At 38.3% G+C, this 21,959-nt stretch overlaps 1 protein-coding gene across 6 annotated transcripts in view; it reads left to right on the top strand.

The window, feature by feature from the left end:
- LOC149309919 (disintegrin and metalloproteinase domain-containing protein 22-like) overlaps positions 1-21,959 on the top strand; it is a 162,424-nt gene that overhangs the window by 121,492 nt on the left and 18,973 nt on the right. For 3 of the 6 annotated variants that reach the window (XM_089533277.1, XM_089533275.1, XM_089533278.1), the window contains exons 20-29: positions 2-65; positions 712-817; positions 2,606-2,728; positions 4,028-4,196; positions 5,743-5,848; positions 6,372-6,462; positions 9,001-9,018; positions 11,059-11,253; positions 14,787-14,887; positions 16,161-16,227. In XM_089533277.1, coding sequence (XP_089389403.1) covers positions 2-65; positions 712-817; positions 2,606-2,728; positions 4,028-4,196; positions 5,743-5,848; positions 6,372-6,462; positions 9,001-9,018; positions 11,059-11,253; positions 14,787-14,887; positions 16,161-16,227 — 1,040 coding nt within the window. The remainder of the gene's footprint in view (position 1; positions 66-711; positions 818-2,605; positions 2,729-4,027; positions 4,197-5,742; positions 5,849-6,371; positions 6,463-9,000; positions 9,019-11,058; positions 11,254-14,786; positions 14,888-16,160; positions 16,228-21,959) is intronic. The other 3 variants (XM_089533279.1, XM_089533280.1, XM_089533281.1) reach the window with 2 other exon arrangements.

Raw genomic sequence — 21,959 nt, 5'->3', positions numbered from 1 at the left:
GGGCATTTGTTTTGGAGGACGATGTAAAACAAGGGACAGACAGTGTAAATATATTTGGGGAGAAAGTGAGTAACTTCTCTTGAGTTGTATGTTTCTACAGACAGTTCTTACATGCTTATTTATTACAGAACCTTTTAAAAACAATTCTCAGAGAGCATGGAAATACTTATATGTGTTTTCTGGTAATCTTTACCAAGGGGACACATGGGGACAGTGTTTTTAGCATCCAAAATCTGGCTGAAAAACTGACATGGAAATGACTGGAAGTGACTTGTGGTTTCAATACTGGAGGTTTAGAAAAGGTTTGGGAAGTTGTAAGATAATCCATCACCAGTTAAGTATTCAAGGTAGATTTTTGGTCCCTGTAGGGGCAATGGTTGTCCATGATAACCATGTTTGTTCATGATAACCATGGTTATCCATTTTTATGAAGGAAATGTAGAAATTCTACATTTATTCCCCATATTTTAGTTTCCTTTTCATTTCCTTTCATTCATCCTTGTTTTGTCTCATAGATGTTTAAGCTAGGAGCCTTGAGAGATAGTGTTTTTTTAAAAAAAAGTGCTTGTAAAGTTCTGAAATTTTATTTCTAAGTGGCTGGAGAATTTAATTTCTTAAAAAAAATAGTTTGAGTCTTTGCATTTATGTTTACATATCTCCTAAACTACACATATATACAATTTGTTTAAAGCAATTTGCATTTGTTTTTAGAAGTGACAGCTGCTGATAAATACTGCTACGAGAGGCTGAATATAGAAGGAACTGAGAAAGGTAACTGTGGCAGAGAGAGAGATACTTGGATACAGTGCAAGAATGAGTAAGTCAAACCAATTTGTTTATGCAAATGGTTCCCCAAAATGATAATATTTGCAAATAGCCAAATAGCTGTAAATAAGTGCTTTCAGTTTAACAGGCATGTTTACTCTCATCCCTCCAAAGCATCTCGTAATAACCAGACCACCCTCACTGAGCCCATTGTAGCCTCCACTTGCCTTATGTGTATGCTGCAGTCAAGATGACATGTATTTTTTCATTTTTAAAAAACCATCAACTGGCTTTTCTCATCAAATTGATAATAGCAGATCACATAACCTGAACTTTTTTGCGTGTTACTTGGAAAAGCTATGCATTACAACCCCCAGAATCTACCAGTAAGCAGAGATTCAAACCCTGGTCTGCAGATACATAGTTTAATACTCAAACCACTATGCCATGCCCTACCTATGGGGAGCCCTAAATGTGGTGAAATTGCCCTTCAACATTCCTAGAGATGTTTGGAAGCATTTGGGAGCAAACGTCTTTAGTCAAAAACATTTGGGGCTTGATGGGCCACATAAATGGCCCTAGGGTTTGCATAGTGCTTTGGGTGAACATACCACATCCATGGTCTAGACCAGTGGTCCCCAAACCGTGCCCTTTAAGAAATTTTGGATGTCAGCTCCCAGGAGCCTCAGACATGTTGGCTGAAGTCCAAAATCCCTTAAAGAGCACAGTTTGGGGACCACTGGTCTAGATTATCATCAAAGAGGAACAAAGTTCAAGCTGAGTCTGAAAAACCAATATCTGTTTCTAAGTCTGTCAGGAAATATCTAAATCATTTCTAGGGTCACCTGCCATCACATACACCATGCAGTTATAACAGCTTTCACTACCTTGCTTCTGTATTGTGGAATAGTAGGATCACCATTCCAGAAGGAAGTACACAGACTGCCCTTCCCAGATCATCTTGCTTCTGTGAATTTTCACCCCATCTTGCTCCTTCCTTCCTTCCTTCCTTCCTTCCTTCCTTCCTTCCTTCCTTCACCATGGTGGTCTTTTTCATCTGGCAGCCATTACTGTAGCTGCCTTAGGCATTGTTGATATAATTATGCTTATATACTTATCTACAAAGAACCAGTCTGATGTAGTGGCTTCAGCTTTACTCTAGGATTCTGAGAGACCAAGGCTTGAATCTCTACTCAGCCATGGAAACCTATTGGGTGACCTAGGGCAAGTCATAGTGTCTCAGCCTCAGAGGAAAGCAATATCAAAACTCTGAATAAATCTTGCCAAGAAAACATTGAGATAAGCTTTCTATAAATTGGGATTTCCTTGAAGGCACTTAACTACAGGATCTAGCCATACTCTTTTAACTGTTTAGTGAAGCTATATGCAATGAATAAAGTTTCATGGTAAAGATACCATGACTGCTTGTTGTAGCATGGTAAGGTACACAACTAGGTGATAAACTTACCTGGATAAACTAGGTCCCCCCCATGTGTATTACAGCAAGGTGACTCTGTCATGTGATGACAAAGAAGGCTACCTGAATATATCCCAAGTTAAGTACTGAGCTTAGATTCATATACGGGCTTCTTCAATGGAAGCCTCATAGAAGAAGTCTGCACACCAGTGTGCTGCAGACAGGAACTGCAGATTTTGGGAGAAAGTGTTGCTGCCATTGTACAGTTTGTTGAAGCACCCCCTCCCCCAAGAAAGCATTTGCATATTTTCTGTTTAGGGAAATGATGATGTATGTACACTGGGGATCATGGAACCATTTCTTCCCTTCATACATCATAACCTGTTTTAAAAAATAAATGACTTGTTTAAACTTTCCTTCTAGAGATGTTCTCTGTGGATATCTCCTGTGCTCCAATATCGACTCTAACATCCCAAGACTAGGGGAGCTTGATGGTGACATCACATCAATATCTCTCCAAACTTTAGAAAAGTCCTATGTTTGCAGGTAATTCTCGAATACTTAAACAAGGAGGGAACTTTCAACACAAACTCAAAGGAAACTAGATTTCACTGAATCAGTAGACTGTAGCATAATGAATGCCATGTTGAACAGTGAATGGAGATAATGGTATATCACATAATCATCCACAATAACTAGTCTTTTTGAGGAGATGCTCTTGTTTTGTGTTTGGATAGCAGTTACTGAAAGTTCTTGAGTTAACACAGGTTAAAATTTCCCTTAGCTTAACCTATTGAAGCCGTCATGTAAAGATATACAGCTGTCAGAGTCAGACATAGCCAAAAGGGCAGTAGTCAGAAAAATACCAAAATGAAACGCTTAGAGACCACATGACTAACATATAACTAAAAACATGGTTATATCATGAGGAACTGGATAAACTAGAGTTAAACACAACACCAGCTTCATTTGAGTCTGCCCTTGAGATGCATTTTGCTCTGGTGGACTTTTACAGGGGTATAGCCTGCTAATTTCATGTTCATATAACTCTGTCCCTTAGAATATTCTCCCTGACTTTAAATTAACTTGCAAACCTTATGCATTGGCTAGGAAAGTCTGCCATCTAGTGGTCAAAAGTGGCACCTCAGCATTCAAACAGAATAAAATCAATTAAAATTAAGTAATGGTTTAAAAAACCAAAATAATCAACAGGAGCACAGTCCTTGGCCCCCTTAATTGGCACACCCAATTCCAGGTGTCTAGGCTTCATGGTCTTCAAGCAATGGCTATGAGAGGAAATTATCACACAGGAGTTATCCCGTCCTTGTCCTGTTCCTGTTCCACCCTTCCCGCATGATCGCGGGAAGGACTTTCAGATGACATTGCACAGATCCCATCGTTAACTCATCTGAAAAGTATGATTGACCACAGTTGCACAAAAGACTTTGAAATGACGTTGTGCAGATCCTGTCATTAACTCGTCATTAAAGAGACATTGGCAGGCATTTTGCCAGAAGTTCACGTTGTTGCAATATCACTTTAATGACGGGTTAATGGTGGGATTGGCGCTACGATTTAAAAGGCTTTCGCGCTACCACAGTTACGGACAGGTTAATAATGGGATAAGGATGGGGGAGTGATCCCATCCCTATCCCATCTGTGTGTGATAATCTCCTTTTATTGTTATAGATGAAGTGTCAAATATTTTGTATAAATCGTAAGTAGCCATGTTTTCAGCCATGAAAAAACATATGTGTGTACAGATATATGTGAAAGCTAATATGTTACTTTTTCATTCTGTGTTTCATGGTGGTTTGCTTCAACGTCTTCCATTCTTTTATGCAGTGGTGCTCATGTTAAGCTAGAAGAAGATGCAGACCTTGGCTATGTAGAAGATGGGACACCTTGTGGTCATGGAAGGATATGTTGGGAACACAGATGTCTTTCTGTGGATTCTTTTAACTTCAGTTCCTGCCCAGGAAGTACAGGAGGCAACATTTGTTCAGGACATGGAGTATGTTTGTTTGTTCTTTGTATTGGAGGGCAAGGAGGTGATGACACATTTATTTTTATTCTTAATTGAATGTTTAAAATTGGGTTAGCAGTATATGTACATAAACACCCAGACATGCTGCATATGCTAAAGTTTGGAAAGATTGCCTTTTGGATTACAGCTCCAAGAATCCCATAGAAAATATGAGGCCTAGGTTAATTGGGGGATCCTGAGAGTGGGAATTCAAAACAAACAAACAAACAAAAAAAACAAAACCCTTTAGTTTTCCAAGGTTGTGTGTGTGTGTCTGTGTGTGTACCCATACAAACACACATACATGCATACACATACATAGAAATACGTATATGTATGTATGTGTGTTTTCTTTTCGAAAAGACTTGAAAAAGAGTCAGGGAAGAACTGAATGCTTTGCTTTAGCCCAAGAAGGACCATATCCCAATGGCCAAACAGAGACTTTGCAAACAGAAAGCCCTACCCTTCAGTACTTTTGTGGCACATTATGGGAAAGACCTCTTTCCTTGAGAGCTGGTGCCAGTCAGAGTAGATAATACTGGGATAGATGTCTTTAAAAAACTGTTTCACATTTATCATGCAGCTTCCCATAATGTAAATATCCTGTTTTAAAGGAATGGAAGTGATCTAACCTGAATCCAGAGCACTCTGTACAATCCAGTGCACACAATGCTTCTGGCAAAAGATAGAGGTAGTGGTGATGCATTTCCATATTACCTAAAATTTTCCATGTACTATACAGATATCTTCCAAGCTCTCAATCTAGTAGACAGTGCATTAAAGGAAGAATGAATGATGAGGGAAGGGGAAGCAGGTACTGGAGCAACACTTCCTTACCTGACTAATTGGGGGGGGGGGGGTGCAAGGTTGTTATTAGATGCACTAAGTATTCTTTTTGGAAAGGAAGGGCAAACTCCATGTAGGTAGGAAATATATTAAGCTGTTACTTTAAATGGGTCCTCAAGATCCTCTTCAAGCATACATGAGTACTTTTCCACCTATACCATTATACTGGATCATCTCTGGTATTCTACAGTTGCCAGCTTGAATGCCTCCCTTGCTCTTCCTGGATGCATTTGCAGAATATCAATGCATTCTGCTTGGTCAGGATGATGGAAACTGTAGTCCAGCACATCTGGAAGGCACCACGTTGGGCAAGGCTGCTTTATAGCGGCTAGTAAATCAACAGGATTTAATTTTCTTGTAGACTAGAGGGCAGCAAAGTCTTCTTCACCCTTGCATTCTTTTCTTTAGCTTCTGTGATGTTGTATGTCCGCACAAAACATGGCCCCATTCTTAAAAAAAGAAAAGAAAAGAAAAGATCAAAGCTGTTTTTGTCTTTTAAAAAGTAGAGCATTGTAAAGCTGATCAGAACAGACAAATTCTCCTAAAGCAAAGTAGTAAACTATTGGGCCATATATGTATATCTATAGGTGTACATGTATATCTGTATGTGAATGAAGCCTTGGGTGGAATTTTGATGCTATTTTATTTTGTTCTCATTTTTCTAAACACTGGCTCAAATTTTACATAGGTTTGCAGTAATGAAATACAATGTATCTGTGACTCATTCTGGACTGGTGAAGAGTGCAATAAATACCTTGCAGAACCACCAATTGGAGTAATTCCAGATAGTTCAGGTAAGTTGTATGTTTTTTAGTAATCCTTCTAAAATTAAATAAGTATAGGCTTAATTGTGATTAGACTCTAAAACTGGTGCCTTGTTCTTTCACTTTGAATCCGCTAAAAGAAAACTGGTCCTGATCAGAAGTGTAATAGGACCAAAAGGTTTTTAAAAAATCTGTTCTGCTGATGTAGTACAGACCCTGATAACACACACACACCTGCTAGTTACTAAACAGAATAGATTCATTTCTAGTTTGTAGTAGCAGCTGTTGGCACTAGGGTGGTAAAACCACTCTAGATTTTATTCCAAACTTTACAGGAACTATCCAAGATGCTGAATCTGTTTTGTGGGTAGGGTCCCTCCTTGTCTTAAATCCTGTGCAGTTTATTGCTACCAGAAATATATCAGTGAGAGTTTTTCTTCTCTCAAAAATAATCTGGCAACACAGATTTAGAAAATAGAAGTGTTCTAATTGTATGTGGTTTCTTACTCCATCAGACTCAAACTTTCCTTTTTGTTTCTTTGTTTGTATCTAGGTGTCACTAGCACAAATATAATTGTAGGTGCTATTGCTGGTACTATTTTAGTGTTGGCTCTGATTCTGGGTATAACTGCATGGGGTTATAGGTAAGTCATTTATACATGCATATTTATATATATTTAATAAAAAGTGTGGGATACTTCTAAGTGCTGGCAATATAGGCTATGGAACAATTTTGGCAAAAAATTTTTGACTTGGTTTCACTGATCAAAAAGGCATAATGACAGAGCAGTAAACGTAATTATTAACTTTTTAACCTCTTTCAACATGCTTCCAGTTTTCTCTGCCTGTAGTTGCCTGGTTAGACTTGCTTAGTTCATATGCTTTATTCTAATGTCTACTTGTCATAAAATGATTTTTTAAATGGTGGGGGTCCAGTTATTTCCAGTATTTACCCAGTAGTTTTTTTAAGTGTAAAGATTTGTTACAGTCCTGTATCTAAATTTGTCTGTCTAAACAGTTGTTTTAGAAAGAAAAAAAATGAATTAAAGAAAAGTGTCAAACTAAATCAAAGATCCTAAACATATTGAAAGTACCATATATACTTGACTATAAGTAGACCTTATGTATAAGAGAACTAGATAACTAAGCAATTAAAACAAAGAGGACGATGTCCAAAAATAAGAGGTTTTCAAGAAATACCTAACAAGGTATTGGCGGACTTTGTGGACGACACAAAAGAAAGTTCCCTGTACTAAATAAATAAATAAATCAAAGACATATCATGCTATGTCTGTTCTAGGATGCAAAATCTTAAACCCTGAACATAATTCATATAATTCCCCTTATTTTTATTAGTTTACTTCAACAAAAATAACAATATACATATAACAAGAATACATATAAATATAGTATGTGGAAAGCGAATCAAGAAAAATCATTCCTTTCCTAAAAGAACATGGGGGCAAAACAGACCACTCTGAAGGAATGGCTTCTGGCCACTCCTTTGAGTGCCAGATTGGGCCTGTGGCAACCACAAGCTGCTCCTCTTTGTGCGAGGAAAAAGGAGCCTTTGCTGCTATGGTGGGTTTTTCCTGGGTTTCTGTGGTGCAGTATGTGTAAACGCTGCGAAGCTGTTGCATGTGTGGTTAGCTTGCAACTTCTTGGTGCTGTGGGGGCGTGCTGCTGTCTGAACACTGTGCCTCCATGCCGCCAGGAAGATGGCTCTTTTTGCCAGTCTGTACTGGCCCATAGTTGCACTTCACACAGGTCAAAATAAATGCACAGAATTTACTCACATTTTAAATATATGATTCCTGCTGTCATGTGTTTTAAAAGAGGTTTCAAACAAATATATGGAAGAAAAGGGTAGCAGCAGCTTTTAGCCCCAATAAGAAATAGAGTCTCAAGACAAGGGGAGATATTAGTAGATATTGGAGCCACTTTTTTTTAAAAAAAAAAATACACAAGATAATCTGAACAGTGCTTGGTTAATAGATTTGGCCTTTGCTTTATTATTCCAGAATGTTCCAGAGCAATATATGGTAGAGGCATTGTGGGAAATATATAAGGAGTCTAGACCTAGCTGCTTAGAGCACTATATCTACCCAATAGCGAAGTAAGCTCACTAGGGCTCTCTGGTCTGTTACAGACCGCCACTGCTGTTTACTCCGCGAGGGAGCCGCAGCAGCCAAACCGCGCGGCTCCCGCGCGGAGCAAAAAAGAAGCTCCAAAATGGAGCTTCTGCTCGCATCAGTTATGACGCTGCGAGGCGCCAATGGCGCCCTCGTGACATCATAAGTGCCGTGCGACGTGTGGACGCACAGCGTCCGCTACGTCAAGATGGCAGCGGCCGTGTGGAACGGCCGCTGCCATTTGTTACGGACAGAGTCCGTAACAGGAGTAGGGGCGTCTAGAAGAAACGCCTCTTTTTAAAACTGGGACGTCCTGGGGACGTCCCAAATGGCGGTATGTAACCCGCCTCTGTTTATGAAATAGATCACCAGGACTATTTCACTACTGGAACAGGATTCAGTTTCTGATTCTCTGTATACCAGTTGCTGAGGAGCCAACAGCAAAATAGTCTGTTGCTTCTGTTTTCTGGTCTTCTGAAAGCACTAGGTTGGTTACTGTGGGAAATAGGATGTTGAATTGCCTAGACTTTTGCTTACAGAGTTCTTCCTCTGTTCTTAATAACCAGTCATACCACCTTGACTTGGATGATGATGTAAAGCAGTAGTAGGAAGGCACCAGAAGAAATTTAATACTTGCTGCTCTTGAATGCACTGAGAATAAAAATGTGTGAGTTCAGGCTCGGTACAGATTAGGAAAGAGGAGTGGCCGGAGGCCGTCCCTTTCTCCTCCAGATCATTGCCACAGCAACTGCATGGCCGTGACAACGATCCACTGGATAAGGAGCTCCGGAGCAAAAAAGTGTTTTGCATGAGCAGACATAATTTCTGCTTGCATAAAAATGGATTATTATTCCGCAACAAACTGTGGGATATCTGGGGCAGAGTCTAAGTTGCTGCCTCATGAAGATAGATGCAGGAATGCTTCATTCTGGGATTGGAAATACGATTGTATGTTGTAGGCTCAAACTCTTTGTTTTTAATGCTGAATAGACTGAAAGCAAACACAGAAGTAGTAACTTGCTCTTTATCTCTCTTCCCTTCTCCTGTAAGAAACTATCGAAGACAGAGGTATGTGAAAAAGCAGTGTGACCACATTGGCTCAGAATGCTTGAAATGGTGATCCCTATATGTTATTTACCAGGGAATATCCATATTTAGAAGCAATCCTATGAATCAGAATATATCAGACAAGTTTCCCTATTCATATCAGGTTGGAAATTCTTTGTGTACATAGAGCTGAGATCTCTAGTTAATTCAACAAAAAATAGTTCATCTGCTTATAGTATTAATATATTCTGTTTTAAGGTTTGGAATCCTATTATCTATTTTAATTTTTGTTTATTATATGGGGAAAGTCCTTAGATTCTATTTTCTGTTATACTTTGACTTCTCTGCATTCACAGTTTGAACTTTAATCTTCTGACCTAAGTTCTCTTTAGCATTCTGTTTTGAAGTATTTGCAAATTATATAGTCTTCAGTGACTTCCATTACAAACTCTTTTGTGAATCTGCCTTTTAAAAAATTCAAATACTGTTCTTTTTAAACATCCAGTGGGTGGAATTCAAATTGCCGCATACAAACCCATTTCGAGCTTCTGCTCCTGCTTAATCCTTCTTTAAAATCCTGAATATATTTTTTAAAATCACAGAACTCTACAGTGAGGACTAGGAGTATAGAATCATAGTCTAATTTGACTTCATAGTGATGTTATATGATGATAGCTGAAACCAAATCATAATTAGGACAGTACAGTGGGCCCTTGGTATCAGCTGGTGTTTGGTTTCAAGACCCCCCCCCCCCCCATGGATACCAAAATATGTGGATGCTCAAGTTCCATTATATAAAATGGCACAATAAAGGGTTGCTGCTGGGATTTAATATATATACAGTTGGCCCTCCATTTTTGCAGGGGATCCGTTCTGGCCCCCCTTGCGTAAAAACGGAGGCTCACTCATATTCAATGGGGAGTGCACTATTGGAAATAGAAGAGGTTACCCCTCCATGGATATTCAAGGGCGCAGATCCCAGATCTGAAAGTTAGGAGGAGCGACTGTATATATCTTCAAGCTGTGGATGGTTAAATCCATGGATGCACAATTTGTAGATACAGAGGGCTGACTGTATTTATGGCCTTCACTCTGTAGTGTTATATAGGTTGAGTTTCCCTTATCTGAAATGCTTGGGACCAGAATTGTTCTGGATTTTTTATTTTTTTGGATTTCAAAATACCTGTATTTGCATATACATACATAATGAGTTATCTTGGAGATGAGACCCAAGTCTAAACACAACACTCATTTATGTTTCATATAGACCTTATAGGTATATTCTGAAGACATTTTATACAGTTTTTAATATAGTTTTTAAATATAATTTTCTGTATGAAACAAGGTGTATGTACTCTGAACCATCAGGATGCAGACCATGAAAATTTTTGAATGTTTGGAATGTGTAGGAATTCCAGATAAAAGAGACCCAATCTGCAGACAGCATTTGAAAATTTTACATTTTGGTACTTATAATTCCTGGTATCCCCCAACCATTGACCAAAAAATGGACCAGTGACCAGACAAATACATTAAATACACAAACAGAGAAACAGATCAACAGCTTGACTGAACAACAGAATTGCTGCGGTAGGAGTACAGAGCAGATAGTGGCAACAATGGAAATGTGTGTGTCCAGCTTTCATCTGGATTACAAAACCCTTCTTTCAGCTGGCCAGAAAGGATGCTTTTTGGAAAGGTGCGGTCCGCTTGTAATCTGAGTACCTAACTGAGTTCTACTCCCATGAGTGAGAGATGCTAAATTAATTTTTTATTAAAGGCAGGTTAGGCAAAATTTGCACAATAGGATGGGTATATAGTTTAATTAGACATTTGAATATTTCAGAGAGTGCCTTTTCATACTGCAGAAAGTAAAATTAATTTGTTAATTAGTCTGAGGCTTTTAATTACATAAATATGTGAGAAAACATTTTATTATCCTCTCTGACTCTCTTTTCCTGTGTTTTTAAAATATATTTATATTTAAAATGACTGAGTATATACATTTAGTATATGCCTTTATTTCTTGTTTCTGACTTGGAAATGTTCATTATGCTTTAGACAAATTCCTCAGGGAGATTATGTTAAAAAGCCTGCTGAGGCCGACTCCTTGTATAGCGGCATGGGTCCTGGAGTCAGCACAAATTCTGCATCTAGTTCTAAGAAGAGGTCTGCTTTTCTGTCGCATTTTCAGATTTCTACCTGTTCCATCACACATTATTCCATTAGTCAGAACCTTTCATTGTTTTGCAGCAGGTTTGATTACTTCCTTTCTTCCTTCATTTTGTCAATTGTGTGAAAAAGTGACTTCCTCCAATCTTTGATTACCCATTGGTTGTATTCTGTCCTATGGGCTGGACAAGGTGATCTTTGAGATCCTATCTTCTGTTCAGATTATCTCATTCTATTCTACCCTGCTGATTAGTCTCTTTTTTAATTACCTAATAATTAAATAAATACATTAAAATATGGTGGAGACAAATACCACAGTTATCTAGCATATGCGATACACTTCCTCACTAGAACGGGAGCCTGATTCTGTAATTCATCCACAGAGCTCAGACAAGCTACTTTTAAAAAAACTTCGCAGAATCCCTAGGAGATTCTGAAGGCCGTAATAAAAAAAAAACCTCTAATTTTTCCAATCTTCCACTTGTTTTGATGCTCATAACGTGAACCCAACAAAACCTACTCAAACTGGAGTTATTTAAGCAAAACAGCTGGATTTGTCTGAAATGCTGTAGTTGCATCTTGCACTGCAGATCTTTCGCTGAGTAGGCAGTTGGACTAAATGATCTCAGTTGGACTAAATTTTTCAGACCGTATGAAAATGCTTTAGCAAATAAAAAAGCCCACCTCGTCACAATTTTTCTGTAATGCTCAGGTAAACAAAGAAGGAGGATGTTGCATTTTCATTAACAGTTAATGGATTAATGGCTGTATTAGAATATAAGTGCTGTATTTTGGCATTTGTTTGCTCTGCTTCTGTGTTCTTAATAGCTCATGTTATCTGGCATTTCCAGCTTGCATTTCTCTTTCTTTAATGATCAGTGAAGACATGGTTTATATACACAATGATCTGTGAGTGCCTGGCTTATAACATATGCACACACATGAACACTTACTCAAGTGGTGTATAAGCAGAGAAGCTACTTTTTTTGTGCAGCTTCTCATGCATTTTGGCCATGATTACAAACGAAGGTTGGAATGAGTAAGAAGGTACTTCAAAAATATGGTTTCTTGAGTGTGTTCAAAGGGTTCTGTTATATCCAGCTACTCAGAGTGGGGTTGGTGATCAGGCCCTAGAAACATTGCTGGATTTTGAAACACACTGCAAAAATAACCCAGTTTGAGACCACTTGCGCTGCTGGCTCAATGCTAGGGAGTTCTGGGAACTGTAGTTTTGTGAGACCTTTCACCTTCTCTTTCAGAGAGCTCTGAATAAACTACAATTCCCAGGATTTCTTAGCACTTAGTCAGAGCAGTTCAAGTGGTCTCAAACTGGATTATTTATGCAGTGTGTTTTGGACTTTGGTTTCCTCAGGTTCTGATTTATGTAAGTTTTATATGGGCACAATGGAGCAGAATATCATTACTCCTCTGATGTTTTTGCTTGGCTTTTAAAACAGGTATTGCTTAAAATGCTGTGTTACAGTGCTGTTTGTCTCTCCATTTCCCCACTCCCATATTTTCATTTGTTCTTCATTTCAGTCAGTTGTTTGTTCTTTGATATATAATGTTATAAATTTCTTAAGGTCTGTCTGCATTATAATGTATGGTAGCGTCTCCTGTCACTTTGGCTAAAAATGATTTGTATAATGGTGTTTAGCTTCAGATAGATAAATTGACTTCACAGAAAGCTTCAGATCACAAATAATGACTAGGAAAAATGTTATATAGGATGTTGTTCTTTGTATGAGAGAGAGAGAGAAAGAGAGAGAGAGAGAGAGAGAGAGAGAATAATGTGCAAAGGAAAACCAAAGAAATGAAAGAGAGCAGCAACTCCCAATTTAGCACTTTCCAGGTGTGTTGAACTGCAATTCCCACCATTTACAGCTGGCATGACCCAGCATTTCTCAGATTAGAAAGTCAGCATCATTCAGTTCTGGTTCTATTTTCCCCTGAGGAAGCAAAGATAAGAAGAAAGAACTCAACCTGGCAGGAAAAATGGAAAAATCTTTGTTCTCCTGACCTGGTTAATCCTTAAGAACCCTTTGATTACATTTTTGCAAGTTGTAGAAGAAATGTATGGGTGGGTCCTTGTTATCCACTGGGGTTTGATTACAGGACCCCCCTGGATAGTAAAATCCTTTAATGATCAAGTCCCATTAAATACAGTAGCATAATGAAATGGTGTCTCTTACATAAAATGCCAAAATCAAGGTTTGCTTTTTGGTATGTGGATTTTCAAACCATGGTTGGTTGACTCTGTGGATGAGGACTCCATAGACACAGAGGGTCAACTATACTTATTTCCTTTACTGAGCTTGGAAAAATTACTTTAAAAACAACAACTATATATTCCAGAATTTTAAATCCCCCAAGGGTACTGGGAGTTGTTGTTCCCTAAAGTAACATATGCAAGATCTGTTTGTGGATGATTTTTCTGCCCCCTGTGTGTGCATAGCTTTCCAAAGTTATATTTTAAAGGCATCGAGGACTGACCTAGAATGCAGATCTTTGTACCTCTGAGTGCTGTTGAAATGTTTCTTGTCTACCATTTGTTTTCATTATCCTGTTACTTTATAGTCTTTCAAGAGTAACCCCTTATCAAACAGCAAAGTAGATTACAAACTCAATTAACTACAAAGATCTAGATTAGAATCTGTTCCATGCTAAATGTTCCAATCAACATGGAATTCATGGAGTATATCTGTGATTGCAGCTATTTCCAACAGTAACCTATGGTGGAATAGGCCACAACTCCTTAACTCCCCTGCTATGATTGGGGAGCATTGGAATTGGAATCCAACACATATGGTGGGTGCTGTTTTGGGGAAGGTTGAATTAGATTAGGGATGGGCCAAACACAGCCTTTGAAGCCCCACTAGAAGCCCCTTGAAAGCTCCCAGACTCCCTCAAACAGCTAAAAATCAGTGGTTTTGCCCACTTCATCCTGAAGACATTCACATACTTGGGGGGAGGGGGGGAAGCCAAAATAAGTTGAAACTGGACGAGACTTGACGTCACTTCTGGTAATGCTAGACATGATAGTGCGGGTGTGTGTATGAAAATTGGCATCCACATTCTCCACAATTACCCACTCCTGCATTAAACTGTTGGATGGGATATAGTAACTAAATAGTTCTGGAATCAGCAATTTCTGGCCATTTTTCACTATCCCAGGACTAGCTACAGGCCATACCATCATCTCCTCGCAAAACCAGAAGTGACCAGAAGACAGAAACAAACAAAAATCCTTCTTTTTGTTTTGTTTCAAGAAAGCCCAAGGGCTTGGAGGTAAAGAAAGATGTAGAGGGTACACCTAGTTTTAGAATAGAATCATGCACGCGAGAGACTTTTCTAGTTCATAATCTCCATTTAAAGAAAAAACAGCCTTGGGGGTGATTGCCACTTTTATACTAGGTAAAGGAACAGTGGAACTTAACAGAAACAGGAGCGCTTAACACAAAAAAGAAAACAACATGGGCTGTTAATTTAAGCAATCATTTTGGGTGTGTAGACAGACTTTTACATTTTCCATGTAAAAATAAAGGAATGTTGACATTGTTAGATAATTAGCTGCACCAGTTCAATAACTTCATGCAAATCTTGGTAATTACTCCTAGGTCAAACGGATTATCTCATTCATGGAGTGAAAGAATCCAAGATGCAAAGAACCATTCAGAAATCTGTCAAAATGGGAGACCAAGGAGTAACTCATGGCAAGGTGAGAAGCACTTTCGTGTTTTGACATTGCAGACCTAATGAATTGTTCAGAAAACCTCTTGGAAACACAATTGGGAGATTTTATTTCATTCTCTCCTCTTTGACATTGGTGTGTGGCTGAAAACAATGAGGAGACAAGCTCCACATGCTCTGGGATGGTCAACTGTTTATTCAATGTTAAAAGATCCCAACGTGTTTCAGCCATAGGCCTCCAGGGGCTGGAAACAAATATTATATTATAATTAATAAAAAGACAGGACAGCACTCAATGAACTGTAACATAAAAATGCCCATATTATTTATATCAGAATTATACATACCCTTGAAAAGAATTCAGTGGAGTACTAAACACCCTCCAAAATACAGGACCATAGACATTAAAGGGAACAGAATCTGCAGGATTTCTTTATATATATTGTACATACTCCAGATAGAGCTTGAAAAGGCATAACCAATTATATATTTTGGAATGCAACACAGGGACATCCAATACAATCTCTCTAGGTGATTACTACTGAAGAAGGCCTTTCTCGTTGTGGCTGAAACACAGTTGTCTCTTCATTGTTTTCTGCGTGCTTTTCAGTTCTGATTTCACTATTGCAATGTGGCTGTAGTAATGGTTGTGTAGAAGTGGGAATTTCATCAGGTGTTTCTTATCACATAAGGAGCACCTCCTGAAATGCCCTCTTCTGCACAAACGTGTTCCTTATCCCACCTAGCAACCCTACATTTAAGCAGATTAAAATGTTAAAGTTGCATCTTAAATTGTCTTGCTTACAGTTTACTGAACACATGGGAAAATATATACCATTTTAAAAATCTCATTATGAATATGACCACAGAGGTGCACTTGACAAGAAATGTTTAAGGGAGCTTCGTGTTCTCTCCTGAGTCTGTATCTTTACTGGAAGACAGATAGGACTCTTACTGTATAATAACAGTAAATCAGGTAGAAACAGCCTGTCATCTGGCTAGTTTTCCGATTGTTACCCAGAGCAACCTAGGGCCTTGAACACAGTACAGATGTGCAGTGGACTCAAGAAACAGGTAGCTTTTAATGATATCAAGGGTAAACAAAAGTTTTTAAAGAAAAACATAAACATTCCTGTAGTGAATTTTCCTTCCTATCTTTTCATCAATTGTAATTTTAAGACAAAAGATGTGTATGTGGTTACACATGCATCAGTATTTCTCTTGGGTGTAGGACAATGAAGATAATTAGTTGATATTTTGAAGCACAGATTTTTACTCTCTTACCCTTTGATCTTTTTCAGGCAATATAGGAGGAAACAGAAAGAAAGCCAAAGGCAAAAGATTTAGGCCACGGTCTAATTCAACTGAGTAAGTTTTAATTTCTGGCTGAAAAAGAAAACAGAATACCTGTCCCAGTAATTCTGTTTCAGTTGCTCCATGCAAAGTCCTTGAACCAGACCCTTCAGATGTTACTTCTTTTCTGATTGAAAGTACTAATTCATAAATGATGTAGTAATAGGCTCTTTCCAAACCCTTATATATATTAAAAACTCATCCAAGTTATCACATAGACTTATTTACAGCAGTACTAACCAATGTTAACAACCTCCTGACATCACCCTGAGGTTTTTACAGATGTTCATTTAGGGAACAGGGACCACATTCACATAACACAATTATAGTGCTATGATTCCACTTTAACTATCTTGGCAACATCTTAGTGCCTGACAATACTACAAATCCCAGAATTTCACAGAATGGAGCAATGGCAGATAGCATAGACTATAGAGCTATAATGTGAAATGGCTTGAAGTGGGAGGTGGTTCCTTCTGTATGGCTTTGACACTGAAAATTCACCACCTTGTTTTATTTGTCCTTTAAGATGCCATATGCTTCAGTGCCAATTTTAGAGACAAAATGGCTATTTTGGGGAGAGTATTTTTGGTGTCTGTCACAGGAGATTTTCTGTCTTTAAGTCTTGAGAAACATACTATACATCACATCAGAAGCTTAGAGAAAGGTAGAGAAAAGTGTAATTGCTCCTTTTAAACTAAAGCAAGAAAGTTCTGATTCTGATTAGAATCATAACAGCTAGTCCAATGCCACCTGATGACTAAACTTTGTAATGATACTATCAGTGTAGTTATTTGCAATTATTTTCAGCTGGGAAGCTGCTGCAAAGGTACTGTCTGTTTGGCTCCTTAGTCTCTAAAGGATTTCCCACACCATTTTTTCATCAACAGGCATTAAATGAAATGAGGGCATATACAACTCCATGTAGTCTAAGTGAAAGGCTTTATATTCCTGTGTTTCTCCTAAAGTGTGTCCACCAGTAAAATTGTGCCTTTCAGACTACCAAGTCACCCTTGCCTTGGGAGTGTTGGTCCTAAACCTATTTACTTGTGTGTATGAATACCAGGTGCTGTGGGCTGTATTTCATAGGAAGGAACTGGCAAAACCACCTCTGAGAAAACCCTATGAATCCATGTGGTCATCATATGTCAACAGGCAACCTGAAGGCACATACACACACTGCACCATTCCTATCACTTGCAGACAGTAGTATGCTACGTTGCATGCAATGATAGTTCCTGATATATTAAATCTGTGTTGATATTTATTTTTATTATTTGTTAGATTGCTATTTGTTAGTTACTCTTCTATCCCACTTTTTCTCTAATGAGCTCAAGGTGGTATATATGGTTTTTTTCCTTCTCACATCTCCTCACTTTATCCCCACAAAAATCCTGTGAAGGCATCAGATTTGATCATGCTTATCTGGCCCAGTGTCACCTAATATGTTTCATGGGGTCAAGAGGGACTTGAACCTAGGTCACCTAAGTCACAAACAACACTTTAAATGGATCTTCAATGCTATAGGGGGAAGTCAGCAGGGACATTAATGCAGAGTTAGTTTGACTGTTTCTTTTTGAAAGGCAAAAATTATTCAGAGGGACCTGTTAAGAGTGTGTTAGGAATCATGTTATATATAGCTGAGTCAACTTCTTTATTTTTTCTTATTAAAACTTATACCACTTTCACCCAATTATTAAAACTTATTTTAATCATTAAAGAGCAAAACTCTGTCTCTCTGGATTTTTGTCACTTTTCTTAATGCTTTGTGTTCCATTAGATGCCCATTTTAATAAATTATTTGGGATATCATTGTGCAATAAAATAGTTCTGTAAGATTTTTATAGTGGACAAACAGGGTATGTGTGTGTTTTCCTACATCTTAATTTGCCTGAAAGTTTGATACTATGAATAATGGTAAACTTTACTAGAGAAGTATATATGGCTAAGCAAAATTTACTTAATACATTTGATTTCTATGTGCAGTCCATTAATACGTGCATAAATTGAGCATTTGCAGTTCAGATACAGGGGATCTATAACAAATTTGTCACATGTAGAGATGTATACTTTTTTTCCCCTGAGCACGTGGTTGCACAAAGTACCAGACAGTATGATTTGGTGTGGTAATGTTGTTCATATAGGGGTTGGGATAACAAGTAACACATATTTCTGTGAAGTATAGAGTACTACAGTATTCTGGTAACTCATCAGATATTAAGGGCATGAACAAAATAATCATTCCCCAGGTTCTCTGTGATTTTTAGAGATGCAGATGGATTTTGTTGGTGTGTGTTCTTAAGTAATCACTCTGTTTGGACCTGTGCACCACTCTCACCCACTTGTATGGTGTGATATGACCGCAAGGAGAAATCTGGAAGCTTTTTTCCCCTGTTTTCAGCAAGTCAGCTCTTCATAAATAAATAAATAAATACCCCCACCCCTCTTTCCTCAGAGCAATAATTTATTAAGATGAGCTTCCATTTGTTGGGTTCAAACACCATAATAAGCCAAGGTTCATTGAAAATAGAAAGAAAAATCCCTTCTCTTCATCATGTAGTTATGAAGGGTAGGGAGAAGCATTAGCATGTGCTGCTACTGATGGAGAGAAAGTTTGGGCTCATTATTGGCATAATAACACCCTGGTTTATTATGATTTCATAATGCAGCCAATGAAAGCTCTGCCTGCTTCCTTTGCAAGATCTGACAGGTTGCAGGTAAGCCTATTTTACTACCAACGTGAGCCTACAATCACAGCTTTAAAGGCATCTTTTTGCTGGGTGATGCTTTGTTAGTGGAACGAAAGGTAATTTCTGCAGGTGAAAAATGATATTTGTTGGACTGTTCAGTTTTTTGCCAGTTTTAAATTGATCTAATAAGATGTATTTAGCAAGATATTTTCCAGTGTTTTTGATAAATGGTTAATGGTTAGTTTAGGTGTGAAAACTAGGAATGTAACCACTGGCTTAAGAAAAATTTTAAAGCATGCCCTAATGAATTACTTGCCAGATAACCATATTAGCTTTCTGTGTTAATTTATACTAACTTTGCCTCTAGGTGTGCATCTTCCTCATTGTTATACATGATATGCAATTTGGCTTAGTTTTTTTTCTCTATTACATATTGTGTTTTTGCAGCCGGGTGTCCCATGCTTCTGAGCCTGGGCTTTCCCACACCAATCAAATCCCGCCCCAAGGCATAAGCCAAGGGGACCCTCTCCACCCCCAGACAGGGAATCAGGAACACAGGTCAGTTTCAATGGCCCTTCTGTTTGGGGCAGCCATTTTTTTTATCCCATTAAAAGCTCCTTCTCAAAAGTTTCACTGTGGCTAAAAATGCCTTTGATTGCTTGGAAGATTCTTCTGCTGATGGCAGTGCTAGCTAAGCCCTCCTTCTTGCTGGCCTGATGTATACTTTTCCCCAAAATCTTACCAACCTGGAACTTTTGCATTGTTGCATGCTGCATTGCAAGCCAAATCAAGCCACTGGTTTAGTTTTTAGATGTAAGCTGTTTGAGAATTTACACAATTTCAATACACCCTATTAATCAGGCAGGTTATGATATATCAATGATGACCGATGCACAGTTACCCTTGTTTTCCTGATTTAATTCTGCAACCTGGCATGATATTAAAACTTCAACCACAGGTTGATCAGGAGGAATAGAAGTTAATCTGTATGTGTAATGGGTACTAAGAAGCCTCAAAACTCTGTTGTACAACAGTTGCATGCTTGGTTGATGTGATAACTTTCTCTTTTCTTATTATAAAATCCAGATCAGGAGTGCTTCATGGTTACCAAACAAGCCTTTCCAATAAAAAATGTAGGTTTAAGGTTTGGCATATTTTCTCGCACGAGTCCACAAAAACTGCAAGATATGAATTAATGCACACTGTCCTGCCATGAGCCCATTGCTTTGCTAGCAGTTTTGCTGCCTGGTTATGCTTTTAACTTTTACTTTATAAATTAGGAACTAAGATGGAAAACATAAAGCACTCCTTATTTTCACCTCTTTAAGAAGCTGATTTAATAAGAAGCATTTCTGGCTGGTAGAGAATTAAAGCTGTGCCTGAGCTTATATGTTCAGTGATTTATGCATCCTAGACAGATTTCTGCAAATAAAATTTGATGGCTGGATTTAATAAGTGAACCAAGTTTGGTTTTGATTTATACTGAAGATACAAACTCTATGCAACATAAGTAAAAGTAGTAATGAGTTCCAAAACACTCCAACTAATGGGAACCAATAGAATGATAAGAGAAGCATACATTGCTATGACATAACCTGTAAAGTGGAGGGAGCAGAAAAAAGGGTATTAGATCACCCCCATCCTTGTTTTGAGAGGCCACTGAGATTAGTATATCTTACCCTTTTCTTTCCAACTGTAAAGATTTGCAAGTTGCTTTTTATTAGAAACAGCAATAACAAAACCTTGAGATTCCCCATAGTCTTGGTGAGCTCAACAGATTATAAAGTGCTTATTTAGTATGCTGTAATTTGCAGGAGACCAGGAGCTCTCTGTGCATCAGCCACAGATACGTTTAAAACTAATTTATGAAGGACATAGACTACCCACTTGTTCTTGCCTTGCACTGACTTTCAATGAAGGTAATCTTTGTACAAGCAGTACTTAGGTGGCAATGGGAATAGAGTGCATTTTATTTTAATCCAAGTGAAGATTCATATCACCTGTGTTGTGAGATGGGAAGCTGTGGCTATTCAGATATTTTGGACTCTAATACCCAGAAGCCCCTGCCAGCATGGTAAGGTATTTTAAGAGGTACAGGCCAAAACATCTGGAGAACCAAAGGTTCCTCATCCTTGATCTGTGGTATAAAAGAGGAGGGAGGATTCCAGTATAATTTTAGAGATGTTTTGTTGACAAGCAGTGGAAGTTAGATCCAGTCTGACCATTTTAATTCTGAGAAGAATGTCTTGCATGTGCTCGTAGCCATTACCCAAGCTTTGGGAAGGAGTGGGAGACTCATCCATATTGACCAAACACCATGTCCAGTTTGCATGCACAGTTGCCCATCTTACATGTGCCATGTGTACAGTGCAAGGTAGGCTGCCACCCATAAGTCTCAGCATTGGTGTATGTACAAAAAAAGCTATGTTATGTGTGTGCATAGGGTTTCAGAAAAACTCACTCCATTTGGTGGATCTCATCATATGGCAAACTGTGTATATGCGCAGTAGCTTGCCACGCAGAACCAGCGCTTGGGAAATTTACTTTTTTTGAACTATATAACTCCTAGAATCTTCCACTGACGAGGCTGTCTGGGAGATTTTGGCAGTTTCAGTCTACTAACTATTCCAAGTTCTGTACAGCCAGGTGTTTCCTTCATGCCACCACAGAAATGGGTGTGTTTGCTGTATAGTTTGCATATTTAGTCTGTCTACCTGTCATGTGGTATGATGCCAAGTAGTTTTTTGTGCATCATCCATAAGGTGCACACCAGCTAATGAGCCCACATTTGGCTGCAAGTCTGTATAATTTCTTCTTTTTTCCTATGGAGTTGGTATAACCTTCAAATTTCTGCTATGTAACAGAGACTATATACCAACTGGGTTCCCTCAGGTAGGCAGTCTATCAGTATTTATACATAACTATAAATGTTATGATACAAGGTAGATAATATTCCTGTATTTCCTTCATTCTGTGCGTTGGGTTAAAGATGTGGAACTGAGATAAAATGACTAATGTGAAGCCATTCAAAAGATGCCTACTGACCAACAAAGTTAA

The sequence above is a fragment of the Sceloporus occidentalis genome, unplaced genomic scaffold, assembly GCF_023333645.1.
Source record: "Sceloporus occidentalis isolate IW3139 unplaced genomic scaffold, rSceOcc1.0.p SCAF_7, whole genome shotgun sequence".
NCBI classification, from domain to species: domain Eukaryota; kingdom Metazoa; phylum Chordata; class Lepidosauria; order Squamata; family Phrynosomatidae; genus Sceloporus; species Sceloporus occidentalis.
This window is presented reverse-complemented; position numbering and strand designations above follow the sequence as displayed.